The sequence below is a fragment of the Diplotaxodon limnothrissa genome, linkage group LG15 (assembly GCF_057381915.1).
Source record: "Diplotaxodon limnothrissa isolate DT_005_m linkage group LG15, D_limnothrissa_male_GT1.1, whole genome shotgun sequence".
Classification (NCBI taxonomy): Eukaryota; Metazoa; Chordata; class Actinopteri; order Cichliformes; family Cichlidae; genus Diplotaxodon; species Diplotaxodon limnothrissa.
Genome location: NC_140610.1, coordinates 35,225,229 through 35,244,380, shown reverse-complemented (window position 1 = coordinate 35,244,380; position 19,152 = coordinate 35,225,229). Strand labels below are relative to the sequence as shown.

The window sequence follows — 19,152 nt, the reverse complement described above, 5'->3', positions numbered from 1 at the left end:
TTTTAAAAAAGAAATTACTCCAAGTACTCATTCACAGAAATAAATAGAAACAAAATGGTCTGAACACCACTGATAAAAATGCAGTCCGCTTTACATTCAGATATCTCACTGGCAAATAAAAATGAAACTTATAGATGTAGAAAGACGACCTTTTCTGTCGACTTTGTACCGTTGTTTCCGGTCATACATATTATCATACAAAATCATGAAGTTGACTGTTTTTTAAAGTTTATTTTTTATATGGTTTATGTCTGTGACAGCCTGAAAGCTGATTTCCTCCTGAGCACATCAGACTGTGAAATATGAATACAGGTAAGTATTTCTGTTTATACTTTTTAATATTTTTCCAATTAATTGTTTGCTGAGTTTTTTGTGGAGCAGTGAACAATGAACAGTACTGATATGCATACATGTGATAAAATAGCTGTGATAGCTTTTGTATTGGAGACAATGTTGTTAGCATGGCGACTGGAGACGATAACACTGCCACAACTCCAGAGGGAGGTGAAGGAATAAGATCATTAACTGCGGGGGTGTGATTCTCAGGGCTCTTGTTACTGTGTAGGTGTGAGACCTGGCTGTCTACTCTGCCCACTCTAACAACACCAGTCCACTGAGAGAACATGCTGCACATTTCTGTCTCTATGAAAGGAGCTGATGGTACATAACGTATCGCAGATATAGCCAACACAGTAATGAAAGTGCTCCTTTGGTTTTCAAGACGTCACTGTCAGTCACACTGTCATAAAGATGTTTCTTTATTTAGATTCTATTTTGGTTGAATCCTTTATGCCTTTTATTTTTAATTTAGATGACTGTGTTTTAACAAAGGCTCTCTTCCGATCTCCTTGGGTCAGCTAAAGGGTGAATGAATTAAAGCAGGTAGGACCAAAAAGTGCACCGCTAAAGATAAAATCAGACCCTGGTAGAACCAGGGTTGGGGGGAGGCGGCCATCTGCCGCGACCAGTTGGGGTGAGAGAAGGAAGGCAGGATAAAAGACATGCTGTGGAAGAGAGCCAGAGATTAATAACAAGTATGATTCAGTGCAGAGAGGTCTTTTAACACATAGTGAGTGAGAAAGGTGACTGAAGAAGACTGAAAGTAAATGCAAAAAAGTAAAAATAAATCATTGTTACTGGTACTGACCTTTAACGCTGACTGAAAACAATTATATGGTGACAAAATGAGAACGTTATCCTCTTTTTTTCTTTTTCTTTTTTTCTAAAAAAAAAAAGTTACTGGTAATAGACAACCTAACTAGCATTTAGAGGGTAAATTTTTTTTTTTTTGGTTTTAATGACAAGGAATGATGCCAATTTGAGAAATCGAGTGGAAACTGTTTTAATATGTATTAATTTTATAACATTTTGTGAACGTAAACAGGTGGTGGCCACATTTGTCCACTAACAAGCTGAGTGGGAGTTTTTTGTTTTTTTTTTCTTTTCAAAAAAGTAATGACTCATATATAATCGTAAAAGGTTAATTATTGATATACATTTAACTGCAATCATGGTTAGAAAATAAATCAGATTGCTTGTATTATTTGGTAAAAAATAATTATTTTATCCTTTTATCTCTTTGTAAATCATCAGAATGATGTGATGTAACTGGTTTTGAAAGGGTCAAAATTCTGAATTTTATGACTAGGACTGGTGCTAATTTAAAAACTCAAGTCAGACAAAGTTTCATCCATCCATCCATCCATCTTCATCCGCTTTATCCGAGGCCGGGTCGCGGGGGCAGCAGCCTAAGCAGAGAGGCCCAGACCTCCCTCTCCCCAGCCACCTCCTCCAGCTTATCCGGGGGAACACCAAGGCGTTCCCAGGCCAGCTGAGAGATATAATCTCTCCAGCGTGTCCTGGGTCTGCCCCGGGGCCTCCTCCCGATGGGACATGCCCGGAACACCTCACTCAGGAGGCATCCTTGTCAGATGCCCGAACCACCTCAGCTGGCTCCTTTCGATGTGGAGCAGCAGCGGCTCTACTCTGAGCCCCTCCCGGATGGCCGAACCTCTCACCCTATCTCTAAGGGAGAGGCCAGCCACCCTTCGGAGGAAGCTCATTTCTGCCGCTTGTATCTGCGATCTCGTTCTTTCGGTCAGTACCCACAGCTCGTGGCCATAGGTGAGGGTAGGGACGTAGATCGACCGGTAAATTGAGAGCTTCGCTTTTACACTCAGCTCCCTCTTCACCACGACGGACCGGTGCAGCGTCCGCATTACTGCAGCTGCAGCCCCAATCCATCTGTCGATCTCCGGCTCCCTTCTCCCATCACTCGCGAACAAGACCCCGAGATAATTGAACTCCTCCACTTGGGGCAGGAACTCATCCCCGACACGGAGTGGGCACTCCACCCTTTTCCGGCTGAGAACCATGGCCTCAGATTTGGAGGTGCTGATCCTCATTCCCGCTGCTTCACACTCGGCTGCGAACCGTTCCAGTGCGAGCTGGAGGCCCCCACCCGATGAAGCCAACAGAACCACATCATCCGCAAAAATCAGAGATGAGATTCTGAGGCCACCAAATTGAAAGCCCTCTGCCACTTGGCTGCACCTAGAAATCCTGTCCATAAAAATTATGAACAGAACCGGTGACAAAGGGCAGCCCTGGCGGAGCCCATCACCCACCGGGAATGAGTCCGACTTATTGCCGGCAATGCGAACCAAGCTCTTGCAACGGTTGTATAGGGATCGAATGGCCCGTAGCAATGGGCCAGACACCCCATACTCCCGCAACACCTCCCACAGGACACCCCGAGGGACACGGTTGAATGCCTTCTCCAAGCCCACAAAACACATGTAGACTGGTTGGGCAAACTCCCATGCACCCTCAAGTATCCCTGAGAGGATAAAGAGCTGGTCCAGTGTTCTGCGACCAGGGCGAAAACCGCATTGTTCCTCCTGTATCCGAGGTTCGACTAGCGGACGAACTCTCCTTTCCAGCACCCTGGCATAGACTTTCCCAGGGAGGCTGAGGAGTGTGATCCCCTGTAGTTGGAACACACCCTCCGGTCTCCCTTCTTAAAGATGGGGACCACCACCCCGGTCTGCCAGTCCAGGGGTACTGCCCCTGATCTCCACGCAACATTGTAGAGGCGTGTCAACCAGTACAGCCCTACAACGTCCAGAGCCTTCAGGTACTCGGACCTCATCAACACCAGGGGCTCTGCCACCAAGGAGTTGTTTAACTGCCTCAGTGACCTCGCCCCCGGAAATTGGCGGGTCATTCCCCTCATCCCCAGACTCTGCTTCCTCCTTGGAAGACGTGTCAGTGGGATTAAGGAGAAGTATTCCTTCCACCGCCTGACAATTTTCTCAGTCGATGTCAGCAGCGCTCCGCCAGCACTATACACAGTGCGGGTAGAGCACCGCTTTCCCCTCCTGAGATTCCTGACGGTTTGCCAGAATCTCTTCGAGGCAGTCCGAAAGTCTTTTTCCATGGTCTCTCCGAACTCCTCCCACACCCGAGTTTTTGCTTCAGCCACTGCCCGAGCCGCATTCCACTTGGCCTGTCGATACCTGTCGGCTGCCTCCGGAGTCCCACAGGCTAACCAAGCCCGATAGGACTCCTTCTTCAGCCTGGTGGCTCCCTTCACCTCTGGTGTCCACCATTTGGTTCGGGGATTACCACCACGGCAGGCACCAACCACCTTGCGGCCGCAGCTCAATGCAGCAGCTTCGGCAATGGAGACGCTGAACATGGTCCATTCGGACTCAATGTCCCCAGTCTCCCTCGGAATGCTGTTGAAGCTCTGCCGGAGGTGTGCATTGAAGATCTCGCGGACTGGGGCCTCTGCTAGATGTTCCCAGCACACCCTCACTACGCGTTTAGGTGCACCGGGTCTGTCCAGCGTCCTCCCCCGCCACCTGATCCAACTCACCACCAGGTGGTGATCAGTTGACAGCTCAGCCCCTCTCTTTACCCGAGTGTCCAGAACATATGGTCGCAGGTCTGGTGATACGATTACAAAATCGATCATTTACCTACAGCCTAGAGCGTCCTGGTGTCATGTGCACTTATGGACACTCTTATGTTCGAACAAGGTGTTTGTTATGGCCAAACTGTGATTTGCACAGAAGTCCAATAACAAAACACCGCTTGGGTTCAGATCAGGGAGGCCGTTCCACCCAATCACGCCCCTCCAGGTCTCGCTGTCGTTACCCACGTGAGCATTGAAGTCTCCTAGGAGGACAACAGAGTCTCCAGGTGGAGCACCCTCCAGCACCCCCCCAGGGACTCTAAGAAGGCTGGGTACTCTGAACTGCCACTCGGCGCATAAGCGCAGATGACAGTCAGGACCCGTTCCCCGACCCGAAGGCGCAGGGAACAAACCCTCTCATCCACCGGGAAAAACCCCAACGTACCGGCAGCAAGCCAAGGGGATATTAGAATACCCACCCCAGCCCACCGCCTCTCACCAGGGGCAACTCCAGACTGAGACAGAGTCCAGCCCCTCTCCTGGAGACTGGTTCCAGAGCCCAAGCCATGCGTAGAGGTGAGCCCGACTATATCTAGCCGGTACCGCTCAACCTCACGCACTAACTCAGGCTCCTTCCCCACCAGAAAGGTGACATTCCATGTCCCTATTGCCAGTCTTGGCAGCCGGGGATCAGTCTGCCAGGGCCTCCGCTCCTGGCCGCCACCCGGCACACAATGCACCCGACCCCTATGGTGCCTCCTGCGGGTGGTGGGCCTGCGGGAGGATGGGCCCATGTCTCCTCTTCGGGCTGTGCCTGGCCGTGCCCCATGGACTAAGGCCCGGCCACCAGACGCTTGCCCTCGGGCACCCTCCCCGGGCTTGGCTCCAGGGCGGAGCCCCGGTAACCCTATCCCGGGCAGGGTAAACTGTTCCCTCGATGTTCTCTTCATAAGGGTCTTCTGAATCGCTCTTTGTCTGGTCCCTCACCCAGGACCAATTTGCCATGGGAGACCCTACCAGGGGGCAAAAGCCCCCAGACAACATAGCCCCTGGGATCCCTGGGACACACAAACCCCTCCACCACGATAAGGTAGCGATTCACGGAGATATCACCTTTCTCACTCAAATATATATATATATATATATATATATATATATATATATATATATTTTATTGTATTTTATGAACGTAAACAGGAGGTGGCCACTTTTGGCCATGAATAAGCTGAGTGGGAGTTTTATCAACTTTTGCTTTACGTGCACAAAAATAATAATATATGTTGTTGTTAATCGAGGACATGTCTTAAACTCTACTATTAACAATATAAGAAATCCAGTAGCACTGCAAATATAGGAAATTGTCATTTTTGAGGTTGTCTTCCAACAAGGGCATTGTACAAACAAACTGGTGTTTTATGGGTTTATATTTATGAAAAGAGCTGATGTTAGTTAAAAACTTTATGCAGTAAGAATAGCAAAAGAAAACCATGCAAATAAAAAAAAAATTACAGACTTAATTAGTTGGTGGCCACTTCTGGACATGCGCAAGCTGAATGGATGAGTGATTTTGAACAAACCAGAATTGATTGCCCAAGAGTAGTTATTATCTGGGCATTGCTGAACTGTTTGGGGTCCAAAGACACAACAAATAAGTGCTTGGAGCCTGCTACCAATGTTCCTGGTGTTGCTGTTTAGATATGCAGGTCGAGCTGGACTCGATCGAGGCCGAGCTGGACACAGTGGAACTGCAGCTCGCAGAGATCCTGCAGAAAAAGGCTGAGCTCACTTCTCGGAAGAATGCCCTGCTGCAGCAGCTGGAGGAGGCCTGTGACACTGCACAGCCTTTATCTTCTTCTGCCTCAAAGGCATCTGAAGCCAAGCCAGCGATGAGCAAGCAGGAAATGCAACGATATGATGGCACAGGTACTCGACAGACAGACTAGACAACTAGTTGTAGAAATATGCCACGTCTGTGCACTGTGTTGACATGCAGTAACATCATGCTTTATAGATTTTCCATGGTCCAGCAACGTGGAGCAGCACCTGAAGGCCACATTCCATCTCTCTAACTTCAGACCTTTGCAGCTGAAAGCCATCAACCTGACCATGTCAGGCAAGGACCTGTTCCTGGTCATGCCCACAGGAAGAGGGAAGAGTCTCTGCTATCAGCTTCCTGCAATCTGTTCTAATGGTACAGTGAGACACACATGCAGAGTTTTGGAACAAAACATCTGTCCTTCCAGTTTTATGCTCTTCTTCTTACGACTTATTTCTTTTACTTTTATCATTTATCAGGCTTTACACTGGTCATCACTCCACTTGTATCCCTGATGGAGGACCAGTTGATGTACCTGAAGACTATTGACGTGTCGGCAGTCATGCTCAATGCATCCAGTAGCAGAGTAAGAACTGCCTGCCATGTAGAAAAAGATTATTTGAGGATTATGCGTGTGTGCGGAAAGAAAAGAATTGCCTTTTGTAATCCACATTTTGGATACAAGTTGTAACTATGTGTTTGTTTTACTGAAAGGGTGCAGATTTTTGGAAAGGAAAAAAATCTGCTAGCCAACTGTGTTATGTGTTGTGATTCCAAAGATATAGAGTGGAAAAAAACTAGAGGTCATACCCACTCTCCCTCCAGGTAGCCTTCTTTTGTGACAGCCTGAGCCATAGCTTTTGACAGATGTACACATCTGTCAAAAATTCACACATACACATGTGTTGATAGTTTAATAGTATGTCTCATGAAAGTGAACTTGCAAATGTGTGTGTGAATGCACAGACTAGCAAAACAGAGTTTTAGGGAGAAAATAAAACTACACGTACAGGTACTATCTTCTATTCAATTCAGTAACATTTGATTTGTACAGCCACAATCACAACAATAGTTGCCTCAAGGAGCTGTGATCTTGTTTTCACTGGTTTACAAAACTAATGTGAGAGATCATCCAAAATCATTCATTCTGTATATTCCATGACTGCTGTTCATATCTGATGAGTAAACTGACTTTCTTGACAACCGCTTTTAATTTTGTATCCATGTCTTCATTTTGCTTTAAGCAACAATGAAATAACCATGGGAACTGCACTCACTGTTCACCAGTGTGTCCAAGAATCGTTTAGTGACATTACACACACTTCTGCTGTGGACAAGAAATGAAGACTGAGATGGCTTTAGGGCATCTAAACAACATGGATGGATCATCTGTAATGATCCACAACAACTGCAGAGCTTTATGTTTCTGGCACTAAACTGCAGCTTGTTTTTTGTTTCCATCATTCGCAGGAGCATGCTAAGACGGTCATGGCTGGAATGACAGATCCAAAGGCCCCCTTCAAGCTGGTGTACGTGACTCCAGAGAAAATTGCTAAGAGCAAGCTCCTAATGTCTCGTCTGGAGAAAGCCTACAAAGCAAACCTCCTGAATCGTATTGCTGTTGATGAGGTGCACTGTTGCAGCCAATGGGGTCATGACTTCAGACCAGGTGAGTATTCTGACCTCAGATCATATTTAGTAAGCACCCCCCCCCCCCCGTCGCTATGATGTGCTACATACTGGTTCACCTGTGTGCTTGTCGTTCAGATTATAAGATGCTAGGCATCCTGAAGAGGCAGTTCCCCAAAGTGCCCCTCCTTGGCCTCACAGCCACAGCAACCAGTAGTGTCCTGAAAGACTGCGAGAAGATCCTGTGTGTGCCACAGGCAATCACGCTCACTGCTTCCTTCAATCGAACTAATCTCTACTATGAAGTAAGCACTGTCACTGCACTCAAAAATCCACTTAGCCAGTCAAATGTTTTAATATAAAAATATGTGTTTAGAAATGTACATTTTTACCCTAGCAACAGGCAATACCGTTGTCTGATTGGCTGGTAGTTTGCTAAGCCGCAACAGCTACGAACTCTGTGAAGAAATTGTTAATTTCTGTATATTAGATTGAAATTAGAATCCCCCACCTTTATACCTTAATACGTCTTTAACTTTCAGTATAGTCCATTGAAGGAGTGGTGGCCATCTTCAACAAATATGCTCATATTTAACTTGTAGCAAACGTGACACACCAGCTGTCAATCAATAGTATACATCCTGCCCATCCCTTCGTGATCAGTGCCCATAACACAGTTTAAAAAAATGACCTGGGGAAAAAAAAAAAGAAAACCAAAAACAACAGATTTGTTTTTATTTTTAAATTAAAATAATTATTAGAAATTACATTGACTTTATTTAAATGGGTGACAAAGGAAACTGAAGACATTTCTGTCTATTATGCTGTCAAAGACATGTCAAGACAAACCAATGGGTGACAGCCAATATAGTATTTCCGAGTCATTCACTTTATGCTATAATGAAACATTTCTACCCTGAAATGTTTATTTATGATTTTTTCCTAAAAATCTACATAAAAAATATTCTGGAAATAAAATCCAGTTTTGTTGTCACCGTACAGAACAGGATTTATGAGATGTCCAAAAAGCAATTTGATCTCATACAGACTGACATGCCAAGAGGTTTATGATATATCAAATGAATAGTTATTGCAAACATGAAAATGCATCAGTTTAAAATAAACAATTGATTAACAACAGTCAATACAATGTCATTGTCACATGCTTGGCAGGACAGACACCAGCATCACCGGGCGGGGATGTCACAGTAGACTTACATGAATCTCGATATCCAGTTTGAAACCAACACAAAATGATTATCCCTCATACTCAAACATAAACTGATTTATGGTGGTAGCAGGACATATGCTAAACTGTTGGGAAAATATGCTGAATAGACCACTATTGTTATTCCAAGGTATAACGTCAGTATGTACATTACATTAGCCACTGAAAAACACTTTAGTCCAAAGGTGTCGAACTCCAGACCTCGAGGGCCGGTGTCCTGCAGGTTTTAGATCCAACACAGCTGATTTAAATGGCTAAATTACCTCCTCAACGTGTCTTGAAGTTCTGGCACTGGAGTTCAACACCCCTGCTTTAGTCTGTGGACCATTGCTGATTTTAAAAGGCCAGTAAAATAAAAAAAGAAAATGCAGGATAATATAAGAAAAACAATATTTTAGATGTGGTTGGATGTTGAAAGTCTCTGAACCAATCTGTCAGTCTCTTTCTTCCCTGTGAATTTGGGACAAAATAGTGTGCTGCTTATTCACAGTCGGATCACACAGTTACTGTGTGGTGTGCTTGACATCATCTGTCTTTGAATCTACCTAATATATCAGGTGGAAGGCAAACTCTCTGAATAATGATAGAAAGATAAAAAATAAATGTGCTTATGAAGTCAGCTCTTTATCTTTTCTCAGAGTTAATAACTGTCACCTCCACTGTATAATCATTAAATAGAGCAGAGGTTCTTAACCTTTTTTACTGCGGGTCCCATTTCAGATATTAACACTGTATTGAATAAATTGATGTTACTTTTGGTTTGATTTAATAACTAAATCAAATCGACTTCATTTTAACGGTTAAAACCTTGTCAAATAAACATGATGATGACATGATACGATGTAATAATCACAAAGACATTTATTTATTATGTGTATTTGAACCTGCACATAAAAGAAAATGCCAAACAGCAAGGAAGGATTTCTGCTCCGAGCATTCAAAGAGCTTTATACAACTTGCTTTCTCACACATCAAATGTGTGAGCTGAGTATAGTTACATTAGTTATGTCTGCTAAATTGGGCTAACACTAATGTGACCAACTCTGTCAGATAACTCCAACGCTTAACACAATTTCAGTCAAAATGTAGAGCTAGTATTTTTTAACATGGGACTCTATTGGTATTTTGCTGGCTTTTAAAACCAGCCTGAAGTGCCTGTAGTTTTTGGCTCCATTTTCAGCCCCTTGACTATAACTTTGGACTGTAGAAGTGCCCTTTATAGAAGTTAAGTTATACAAATTCTCAACAAGACATGGTTTGGATCATGCATTGATCTAACAACTCTTACTGACAGAAGATACTCTATGAATACACAAAGTTCGAAAAGGCTGTAGAGGAATTCTCTAGAAAAGGGGTGGTGAACTCCAGGCCTCGAGGGCCGGTGTCCTGCAGGTTTTAGATATCGCCCTATTTCAACACACCTCAATCAAATGATTAGTTCATTACCAGGCCTCTGGAGAACTTCAAGACATGTTGAGGAGGTAATTTAGCCATTTAATTCAGATCAGCTGTGTTGGATCAAGGACACATCTAAAACCTGCAGGAAACTGACCCTCGAGGCCTGGATTTCGACACCTGTGCTCTAGAAGTTAAGAGTTAGGGTTCATAAACTTCTTTTTACTATGCTCCCCATCTTCATACACACTTAACACGTGTTTCATTTCCTTCTCAGGTTCGTATAAAGGATTCTGTCAGTGAAGCATCAGTAAATGACATAGCTGCTCTGATCAAGAGTAAATACAAGGACCAATCAGGTACTATGACAAACAAGACTGCTGCATATATAAAACATTACTAATGCCATTTTTCCACTAGTGCCGACTCAATTTGATTCTCTTCTGTTTTGGTGATTTTCCATTAAAATTGAGTACATGCATGGGTTGTTATAGCAACATGGTTTTGTATACTACACAAACAGTGAAGGACGCTGAGGCGATGGTATACCTTCTGCTCAGCCTACGGCTTACTGTTAAACTTGCAGACCATGGTATTGGTTTTTGTGTAGCCATTTCCCTCAGTGCTGGGTTTCAAAAATAGTGGTTTTGATTTTTGAGAAGGAGTCACTCTCATGACCCCAGTGACACCACTGACTGGCCAATTGGCGTCATCCAGTTTGTTCCATTTTCTGATTGTCTCAGATTGCTTGGAAGCCTTACCGAATAGGTACTAAAAAAGTACCTGGTTACCACTTATTACCACCTAATGGAAAACCCTTAAAATTGAGTTGATTTGAGCCAATCCGAGCTGAGTGGGCACTAGTGGAAAATGGCTAAAAAAGGTTAATATCCTCAATTCTGCAAAGTATTTTTAGTCATGCTAGAATAGACAATTATAATGTGAATATTTCTATACGTAATAATCATGTATGAATATTTTCTGCTTTGTTCATACATGCCACAGGAATTGTGTATGTATTCTCTCAGAAGGATGCAGAGTTGGTGTCAGCAGAACTCCAGAAAAGAGACATCTTGGCATATCCTTACCATGCAAACATGGACTCTGAGGACAAGTCCCGGGTTCACCGCAAATGGACCTCCAACAAAATTCAGGTCAGTAAAGAAACATATGCACAGCTGCATTTCTGCTGAGATTTTCTATAAGAATTGGGTCAAGATTTTCTGCTCATGGTTAATATTGCCTGGAGTGATTCCACAAAAAAAATTTTAATATATTTTTTTATTTAATTGCAATAAATGGTTCAGCACATAGCTTTTAGATATTATTAAAACTAATTTGTGGATTTAAAATATTCTTCTAAAAAGGGTTTTAGTGGATTTCTGGACTTCTGTAGTGTTGTAGATGGCAGCAGCTTAAACTACAGTCAGTGCTCCCCAAAATAAATAATTAAGTCATAGCTTAAAATGTAGATTTAAATAGCATAAAAGGGGATAATAGGAATTTCCTTCGGGATTAATAAAGTATTCTGATTCTGATTAAAGGGAGAAATCAACATGGCAAAGTCAGAAAATGAACTATAAATTACAAAGGAGCTCAAGGGGGATGTGAGCATAGCTTATTTCCTGGAATATGGAACTAAGGAGGTGGTTTGCATGGAAAAAATGGAGATCAAGTAGAGTGGAAGGAGTGTTCTTTAAACAGCACTTTGGGATTTAGATTGCACTTAAAAGAAAAGCATATAATGCAATCAGAATGACACTCAAGGAAAAATGAGTTCATCATCAGACACTATCCAGGAAAACTCAGGGTGTTTTATGACTCCAGCTCCGTGATCTACAGCAGCGCATCCAAAGCCACAAACGACCTGGAAAAATGGGATTACAAAGTCCAGAGCCAGTTCCCTCTTAGCAGTCACTTTTAAATGGAGATCCTATCATTGTAGGTGGTAAACAGCTGGAAGTAATCCATGCGATGATCTGCTTGAAACACGTTGAAACTGAGAGGAGTTCATCATAATAACCAATGTACGGAAGAGGATTAGGGCCACTGGGGGGAGGGGTGGGGACGTCTTTTTTCCCCATATATATATATATATATATATATATGTGTATAAAATTGACACCACTTTCTTAAACAATTGAGTTTAATAGCCTGATATCAGCCTTTATCCAGGTCAAGATAACATGTAGGCTTAGGTCACAAACTCTAGAGCTAATGAAAGAGGAGGGAGGCATAACTCTGGCTTGCTTAGAAAATTATTAAAAGATAGCTCATTACTCTTTTGAATACAGTAGGACTAAAATCTTTATAAGAAATATTTATTTACACTCAATAAGTGGATGTCAGTACCTCTAAAGGTCTGGGACATGCCAGAGAACGAGCAGTAATAAATCTGCAGGTCTCTTCCAAATCTTCTGGGATTGTCCAAAGCTGTCCTACTGTACAGAGGTGGTAGCAAACGTAATTTAACAATTTTTCCACAATTGGCCTTTGATTTCACTTTAATTTATCTACTTAACCTTCCATCTGGACTTGATTAAAAAAGATTGTAAATATTATATAAATAATGTGATCCGAACTAAAAATCATATCAATTTTGTTCAAAATCAGCACTGAAGTTCCCCCATACATAGAGAGGGGCAATACCTCTGATTGGAAAAAAAATTCCATTCCATGCTTGTAAACAGCTCACTGAATAATGCATCTGTAAAACACATGAGTTGTTTTTTTTCGTTTTTGTGTGTTTAGGTTGTGGTAGCCACTGTGGCATTTGGCATGGGCATTGACAAGCCTGACGTCAGGTTTGTCATCCACCACACCATCAGCAAGTCCATTGAGAACTACTACCAAGAGAGTGGACGGGCAGGTAGACGGCCTATAATTTCTATTGGTAGCATAAGCAATACCGTTCTAGCATTACTCACGGTTATTATTCCAATGTTAAGTGTTTCCGTTGTGTCTCCAGGTCGAGATGACTCTCCGGCTGACTGCATTGTCTATTTCGGCTTCGCTGATATCTTCAGGATCAGCACCATGGTGGTGATGGAGAATGTTGGTCAGCAGAAATTGCTACAGATGGTAGATTACTGCCAGAATGTTAACAGGTAGCACAGGATGTCAGTGCGGGCTGCCCAATTTGCACAGTCTTAAATGTAATATATATTCTTAAATGTAATATCTGCTTTGTGAAGGTGTCGGCGCTCTCTCATGGCAGTTCACTTTGATGAAGTGTGGGATGATGAAGGATGCAACCAGATGTGTGACACTTGCAGTCAAGCAAAAGGTGTGGGTGGTGAGGAAATTTATTGCTTTATGTGTCAGCCATATCGATCATATGCCCTAAATCCATCACCTCACTTTTAACACCCCCCTCCAGATTACCCCACTGTGGACATTACCCAACATGCCAGGCAAGTGGTGCAGATTGTGGAGCTTGCAGCCTCCATGGATGAGAAACTGACCCCACTGAAACTGGTGGATGCATGGATGGGGAAAGGCCCTGCAAAGCACAGGAAGATGATTCAGACCACCACGCTGTCTCGGCGACAGGCTGAAGTTGTGATTGTTCACCTGCTCCTGCAGGGATACCTCAGGTGATTCATGCTTCGTTTCTTTCTGTGGATTTAGCTTAATTCAATTTTATTTATTAAGTATCAATTCACTACAGTTTTTCAAGATGACTTTGTTTATTGTTCTGTTTTTGTTCATTAATTGACCAGTGTGTGCATGTCTGTGTGTCAGCCTGTCTGTAGAGATGATAGCTGGAAAAGTTTTGAATGAATTCTGATAAAACCTTGGATGGGGTTTAGAGAAGGCTTGGCTTAACGATCCATTAAAATTTGGCTTCCTCTGATTGTATTGGCACAGGAAATGATACTGGTATATAAGGATTCTAAATATCGCATTACAGTTAGATCCAAATATGTCACATTTGATCTCTGACATCACTTTTACATTTCACATGTGCACTTCTTTAAAGTTAACCCCCAAATGCATTATTGTTACTTCACTGCAATCTTCTTAAAATACATTTAAAAAGAACAAAGACAACAAAATGCAAATATAATGTACCCCTAAAAGTAAATACTGAGGAGAAGAGAGTGAGCTGCCTGGGCAGAGGTTGGTGCTCTTGGAGTGCTTCTTGGTCTAAAAGAGAACATCTTTGTGTGACACATCTCTCTTTTCTGACACGTCAGAAAAAGATGTTGATTTCATGCAAAGAAATGCAAAGAAAACCCACTGGTGTCAATGAAGTGCCTCCAAACTGCTAACCAAGTTTGGATACCATTTTCTTCCTCTACACTAGGTTAGCCTTCGAGCTAGCAACCGGTGCACTGTTGCAGATGTGGGGCCTAGGAAATGCAGAATAAATTAAATTGAACTCAAAACATCAGGCCCTTTTCAGAATATCCATTCTAGCTTTTCTAATTAGGATCAGACCTGTCACAATGTAAAGAACAAAAATGCATTGAGAAGTTTCCCTCAAATCACACAGCCTCTGCAAATACATTGTGTTGGAAATCGGACCATATTTAGTCTATAGAGTGGAGTAGCTGAAGTTAAAGGCCAGACATGCTTTTCACTTTTACTTTCTTTGAATAAAGCTTTAAACTCACCTTAACTTGACCTGACTGACTGTGGCAAACCATCAGGCTGTGTAAGTCTCTAGTTCATGGGATTAAAGATAAAGCTCTGATCCTGTGACCATTAAGTCTGTCTGACACAGAGTTCTTCCCAATGTGTTGACCTCAGAGAGGATTTCAGCTTCACACCTTACACCACCTACTTCTACATGAAGCTGGGCCGCAAAGCTTCTCTGCTGAAGAACCCGACACACACACTGAGCGTGAAGATGAGAGATGCAGGGGCCGGAACTGCTTTGGTAAGTTTGAAGGAAAAAACATATTCTTCTGTTACCATCATTTAGGAGAGTTTTTTAGTATAACACCTAACCCTAACTACAAAGTAAGTTACAAATCACATCTGTTTTCATGTCACAGTTGGGTGTAGTTAGGCCTGAATTTTAAAACACTCACTTTAGTTAGTACATCACACTGTCTTTGTTTGCAACAGGTTTGAACAAACATTTCCAATTTGTAAGATATTACAGCTACAATCAGACTGAGTGCCAGCACAAACAGATCAGAGTGAGCAGACTGCACTGTACTGTTTGGAATATTTTTTTTATTAGTAACTAATCCAAAAGAGCCTAATAAACCATTTATGTTCTATTTAAAAGCTCTAAGTGAATAAAAATGTCATAAGGACACTCTAGTCAAAATAAACACTTTTAGATCCCTGTCTTACTTCTCTCACCCTAACCTATCGCAGCAGATGGCCCCGCCCCTCCCTGTGCCTGGTTCTGCCGGAGGTTTTCCTGTTTCCTGCTTCCTGTTAAAAGGGAGTTTTTCCTTCCCACTGTCGCCAAAGTGCTCGCTCATAGGGGGTCATATGATTGTTGGGTTTTTCTCTGTATGTATTATTGGCACGATTTGATATCCTCGTGTTGTAGTCGCAAAAGCATGACGTCACAACTATGTGATTGGTCACTTGCAATGTTGAACCCGGAACAACATTTATTGTGATGATGTGGGAACAACACCAACACGACGATATCAGGTCATCCGTATTATTGTAGGGTCTACCTTACAATATAAAGTGTGCTGTTGTTGTGATTTGGCGCTGTATAAATAAAACTGAATTGAATTGGAAATAAAGCTATTTAATATAAATGGGTTATAAAAGGGTTAAACAGGTCAATGGTATGGGTACAGGGTACACAGAAAAATGCATGACTTTCATTACTTCTGTTCGGGACATAAACTTCTGCATGTATTATTTATGCCACATGTAAATAGTCCTAAAAATTGGTTGCAGTAAAAATGTTCAGCTGCTTCTCTTCCTGGAGTTTCCAAGCATTATCAAAAAAAAAAAATTAGCAAAAAAAATATAATTGCTTCAGAAAAGATAATTAATTTTTTTTATGAATAAACTAAGTAAAACTACTTGTCAATGTACTCTTCAATTCAACAGCTACACTCACAGAACTAGCCAACTAAAATATGCTCTCCTCTGCACAGTCCTCTTTGCTTTACAGTGCTCTACACACCCGAACATTAAAGCTAACAAGTGGATTTTCCCGTTTAACGGGAGGAGGGATCTGTGTTTATATAAACAATGATGGTGGACAAATCACACTGATATAGAAAGCTACAACTCCTCAGACTTGAAATACTTAATACTTGAATGCAGAGGATCTTTTCTAACTTTTTTGGAAATGGGGTTGTAAATTAGATCTTTACAGCAGTACCGTTCTGAGATCTCACGGTTTCCTGTTTTGGCACTGAATCAGATTCTGTCCTGGATTGTTGCATGTCCTCCCCTTCTAGTGTCGACTCATACATTCCACATCGGTGTGAACCTATTCGGATAAAGCACTTTTGTTAATGACCTGCAGGTAAAAGTCTCCAGTGGCAAGGGCAAATCCAAAGAGGGAAAGAGATCAGTTCAGAGCTGTGGAGATGCCACTGTGTCCAAGAAAATCAAGACACATCTCCCATAGCCCTCTCTCACCTGCCCAGAGGACAAGTTTACAAAGTACAGTTCATCATTCCCTACTCTGTTCACAGTTGCTTGTGTATGCATGGTGCTATGAACACTGTTACTTGTTACCGCATTTTTAAAATCCTGATTTTCAGCCTGGTGCTTTGACTTCCATGGTGATGAAAACTTTTGAGAAGCTTGTAAAACATGAGCTTTTGCATGCTACTCAGGATAAATTACACCTCCTCACCCCCTATAGAACAGGTAATAGGTAGGGTAGAGGATGCTGTGTGCACCTTGCTCTATATGGTTTTGAAGCACATGGATGGTGTAGCAAACTTTTATTGCCTGCTTTTTGTCTTCAGCCCCATATTTTAGCAAGACATCTCATCCGTACATTTAATGTTGATTCTGGACTGATTTCTTGGCTTATTGACTTTTTAACAGATAGACCTCAGAAAGTGAGAGTCAACAATATTTTATCAGATGTGCTTTTATCTTCCACTGTTTCCCCCCAAGCGTGTGTCCTTTCTCCACTTTGGTTCTTTATACAAATGAGTGTCAGAGCCTCTACCAGGACGGACATATAATCAAGTTTGCAGACGACTCCGTTATCGTCTCTCTCTGCTCCACGATACAGATTGTGACTGTGGCCCAGTTGTAGATGACTTTGTAAGCATGGTGTGGACAGTCTTTTCTTGACATTAATGTGTTTAAAATAAAGGAAATGGTTGTTGATTTTTTTCTAAATAAAAAATGTCATCTAACCCTGTTTGTATTCATGGGCAAGAAATTGAGGGGATAGAGAAATATAAATATCTGGGCACCATACTTAATTAAAAGTTTAAATTTGATGTGATTACAGACACCATATGTGCAAAGACTCACCAGCGTATGTATTTGTATCGGAAACTAAGTGGTTTTAATGTGGATAATATTTTTTATGAAAATGTTCTTGTTTTATTGAGTCTGTTTTCATTTTCTTTAATCTGCTGGTTTGGGTCTCTTAGCCTGAAAAATAAGAAAAGGCTGGAGCTCATTTTTAAATTGTGTAGCAAAGTGGCAGCTAAATGATCTTGCCCTCATGCATAAAGGGAGGGCGACCCTGAAGTCAGAACGGATTCAGGGTGCTATGACACCCTCTGTTTTTTTTTTGTTTTTTTTAAGAGTATCAGCTGTTGCCTTCAGGGAGGAGGTATTTCTTGCCTCGTTGCAGAACAAACAGATTTAAATTCTCATTCGTCCCTACCACTATTCATTTTTGAAATTCTGTTATGTAATTTTGGGTGGATGTGTTATTTATGCAGCTGGCTACAAAGCAAATTGCCCCTTGGGCATAATAAAGGTTATCTTGATTATATTTTCTCGCCCACGCCTGTTGGGCTTAGTGTAAAATCTTAAATATTCAGATTTTACACTAAGAAGCATGTTTCACCAAGCTCTCGCTAACATTTCATCAAACTAACACATTCCTGGTTACTTGTAGGTTAAATATTCTGTTGCTGTATACACTTTATGAACATGATACTTTAAGTTTCTCTATTTTGACACATTCACCTCTTTGTGTACATCCAGTGGCTTATTCCAGAATGAAGACTTCACTAACATTGAATTTCATGTTTACAGGACACCTCAGCTGTTAAAGTGAATGAAGAGGATGTCAATATGACCTTAGACTCCACTGTTGTGGAGGACAGCTGTCCCCCACAACCTAAACAGATAATATTTAAAGAAAAGAGGAACGTATCGAGAAGACAAGACCTGAAGCCAGTCAGCCAGACAAACAAGCAGATGGCGAGACCGGACAGATATGGGAAGGCAGAGGAAAAGAAGAATAAACCTATCGTATTTCAACATATAATTGAGGCGGATGTTGAAATGAACAGAGTACATCATGTAGGAATCAGTGATTGTCAGAAAACACCGTCACATTCAGATAAACCTTGTTCCAGTTGCAAATCCAGCACCCCTCAGAGAATGCGAAGGAAAGCTTGTGCTCACACAGCAGCAGCCACAGGGCATGTTCCCTGTCCATCCACCCATATCACTGTGCCTAGCTCTCCTTCCCAGACCTCCATCATCTCTGACACAGCAGCTGAGGAGCTCTGCGACCTCAGGAATTATTATGGCGAACAGCTGAGGAGAATAAACTACATTTCCCACGAGTACTTGGGGCAGCCCACACATCCAGGAGTGCTGGCCTGTATCAGGGAGCCTTTGAAGAGCCTCCGCCTGCCCCGTGGACTGATCATTGCCCAGACAGCTCGAACCCTGTGGACACGCATCAGTGGCAGGAGAAAGCTGGTCCGCTGCTGACTTTTGTTACTGTTTAAATATAAAAATAAAATGAACTTTGTTTGGATGTCTTGTATATTTTTATATTTATTATTATATAGATGGAAGAGAGAGAAATTACCTACTTCGTGTCAAACCAATGTTTTATGGCCCCCGTGTCAAATGATTTATGCCTCAGGAAATTGTAACGGAAGTAATAAAAGTTAATTTTCTATTTTCATGAATATCATGAAATTATGATATTACATAACTCGGTAATAATCAATCATATGCGCAAAAATTATGATCATGAAAATGTAGACGAGGATGATGAGTAGGATGTTT

The 19,152-nt window shown here is 42.1% G+C and overlaps 1 protein-coding gene across 1 annotated transcript; it reads left to right on the top strand.

Moving 5' to 3' along the window:
* Positions 1 to 270: 270 nt before the first annotated feature.
* On the top strand, positions 271 to 18,849 carry recql (RecQ helicase-like). The gene is made up of 14 exons (XM_085372927.1): positions 271 to 312; positions 5,615 to 5,842; positions 5,931 to 6,110; positions 6,215 to 6,321; positions 7,206 to 7,404; positions 7,503 to 7,669; positions 10,265 to 10,346; positions 10,993 to 11,141; positions 12,739 to 12,856; positions 12,956 to 13,094; positions 13,182 to 13,273; positions 13,367 to 13,583; positions 14,743 to 14,872; positions 18,160 to 18,849. Exons 1-14 carry the CDS (start codon positions 303 to 305, stop codon positions 18,847 to 18,849), a joined length of 2,508 nt encoding a protein of 835 aa, XP_085229053.1. The 5' UTR covers positions 271 to 302.
* Positions 18,850 to 19,152: the final 303 nt, after the last annotated feature.

Excerpts from the sequence above, each read along its gene's own strand:
- recql (XM_085372927.1), top strand. Across the intron at positions 7,670-10,264 it reads GAACTAATCTCTACTATGAA|GTTCGTATAAAGGATTCTGT; the intron begins GTAAGCACTGTC and ends TTTCCTTCTCAG. Across the intron at positions 11,142-12,738 it reads GGACCTCCAACAAAATTCAG|GTTGTGGTAGCCACTGTGGC; the intron begins GTCAGTAAAGAA and ends TTGTGTGTTTAG.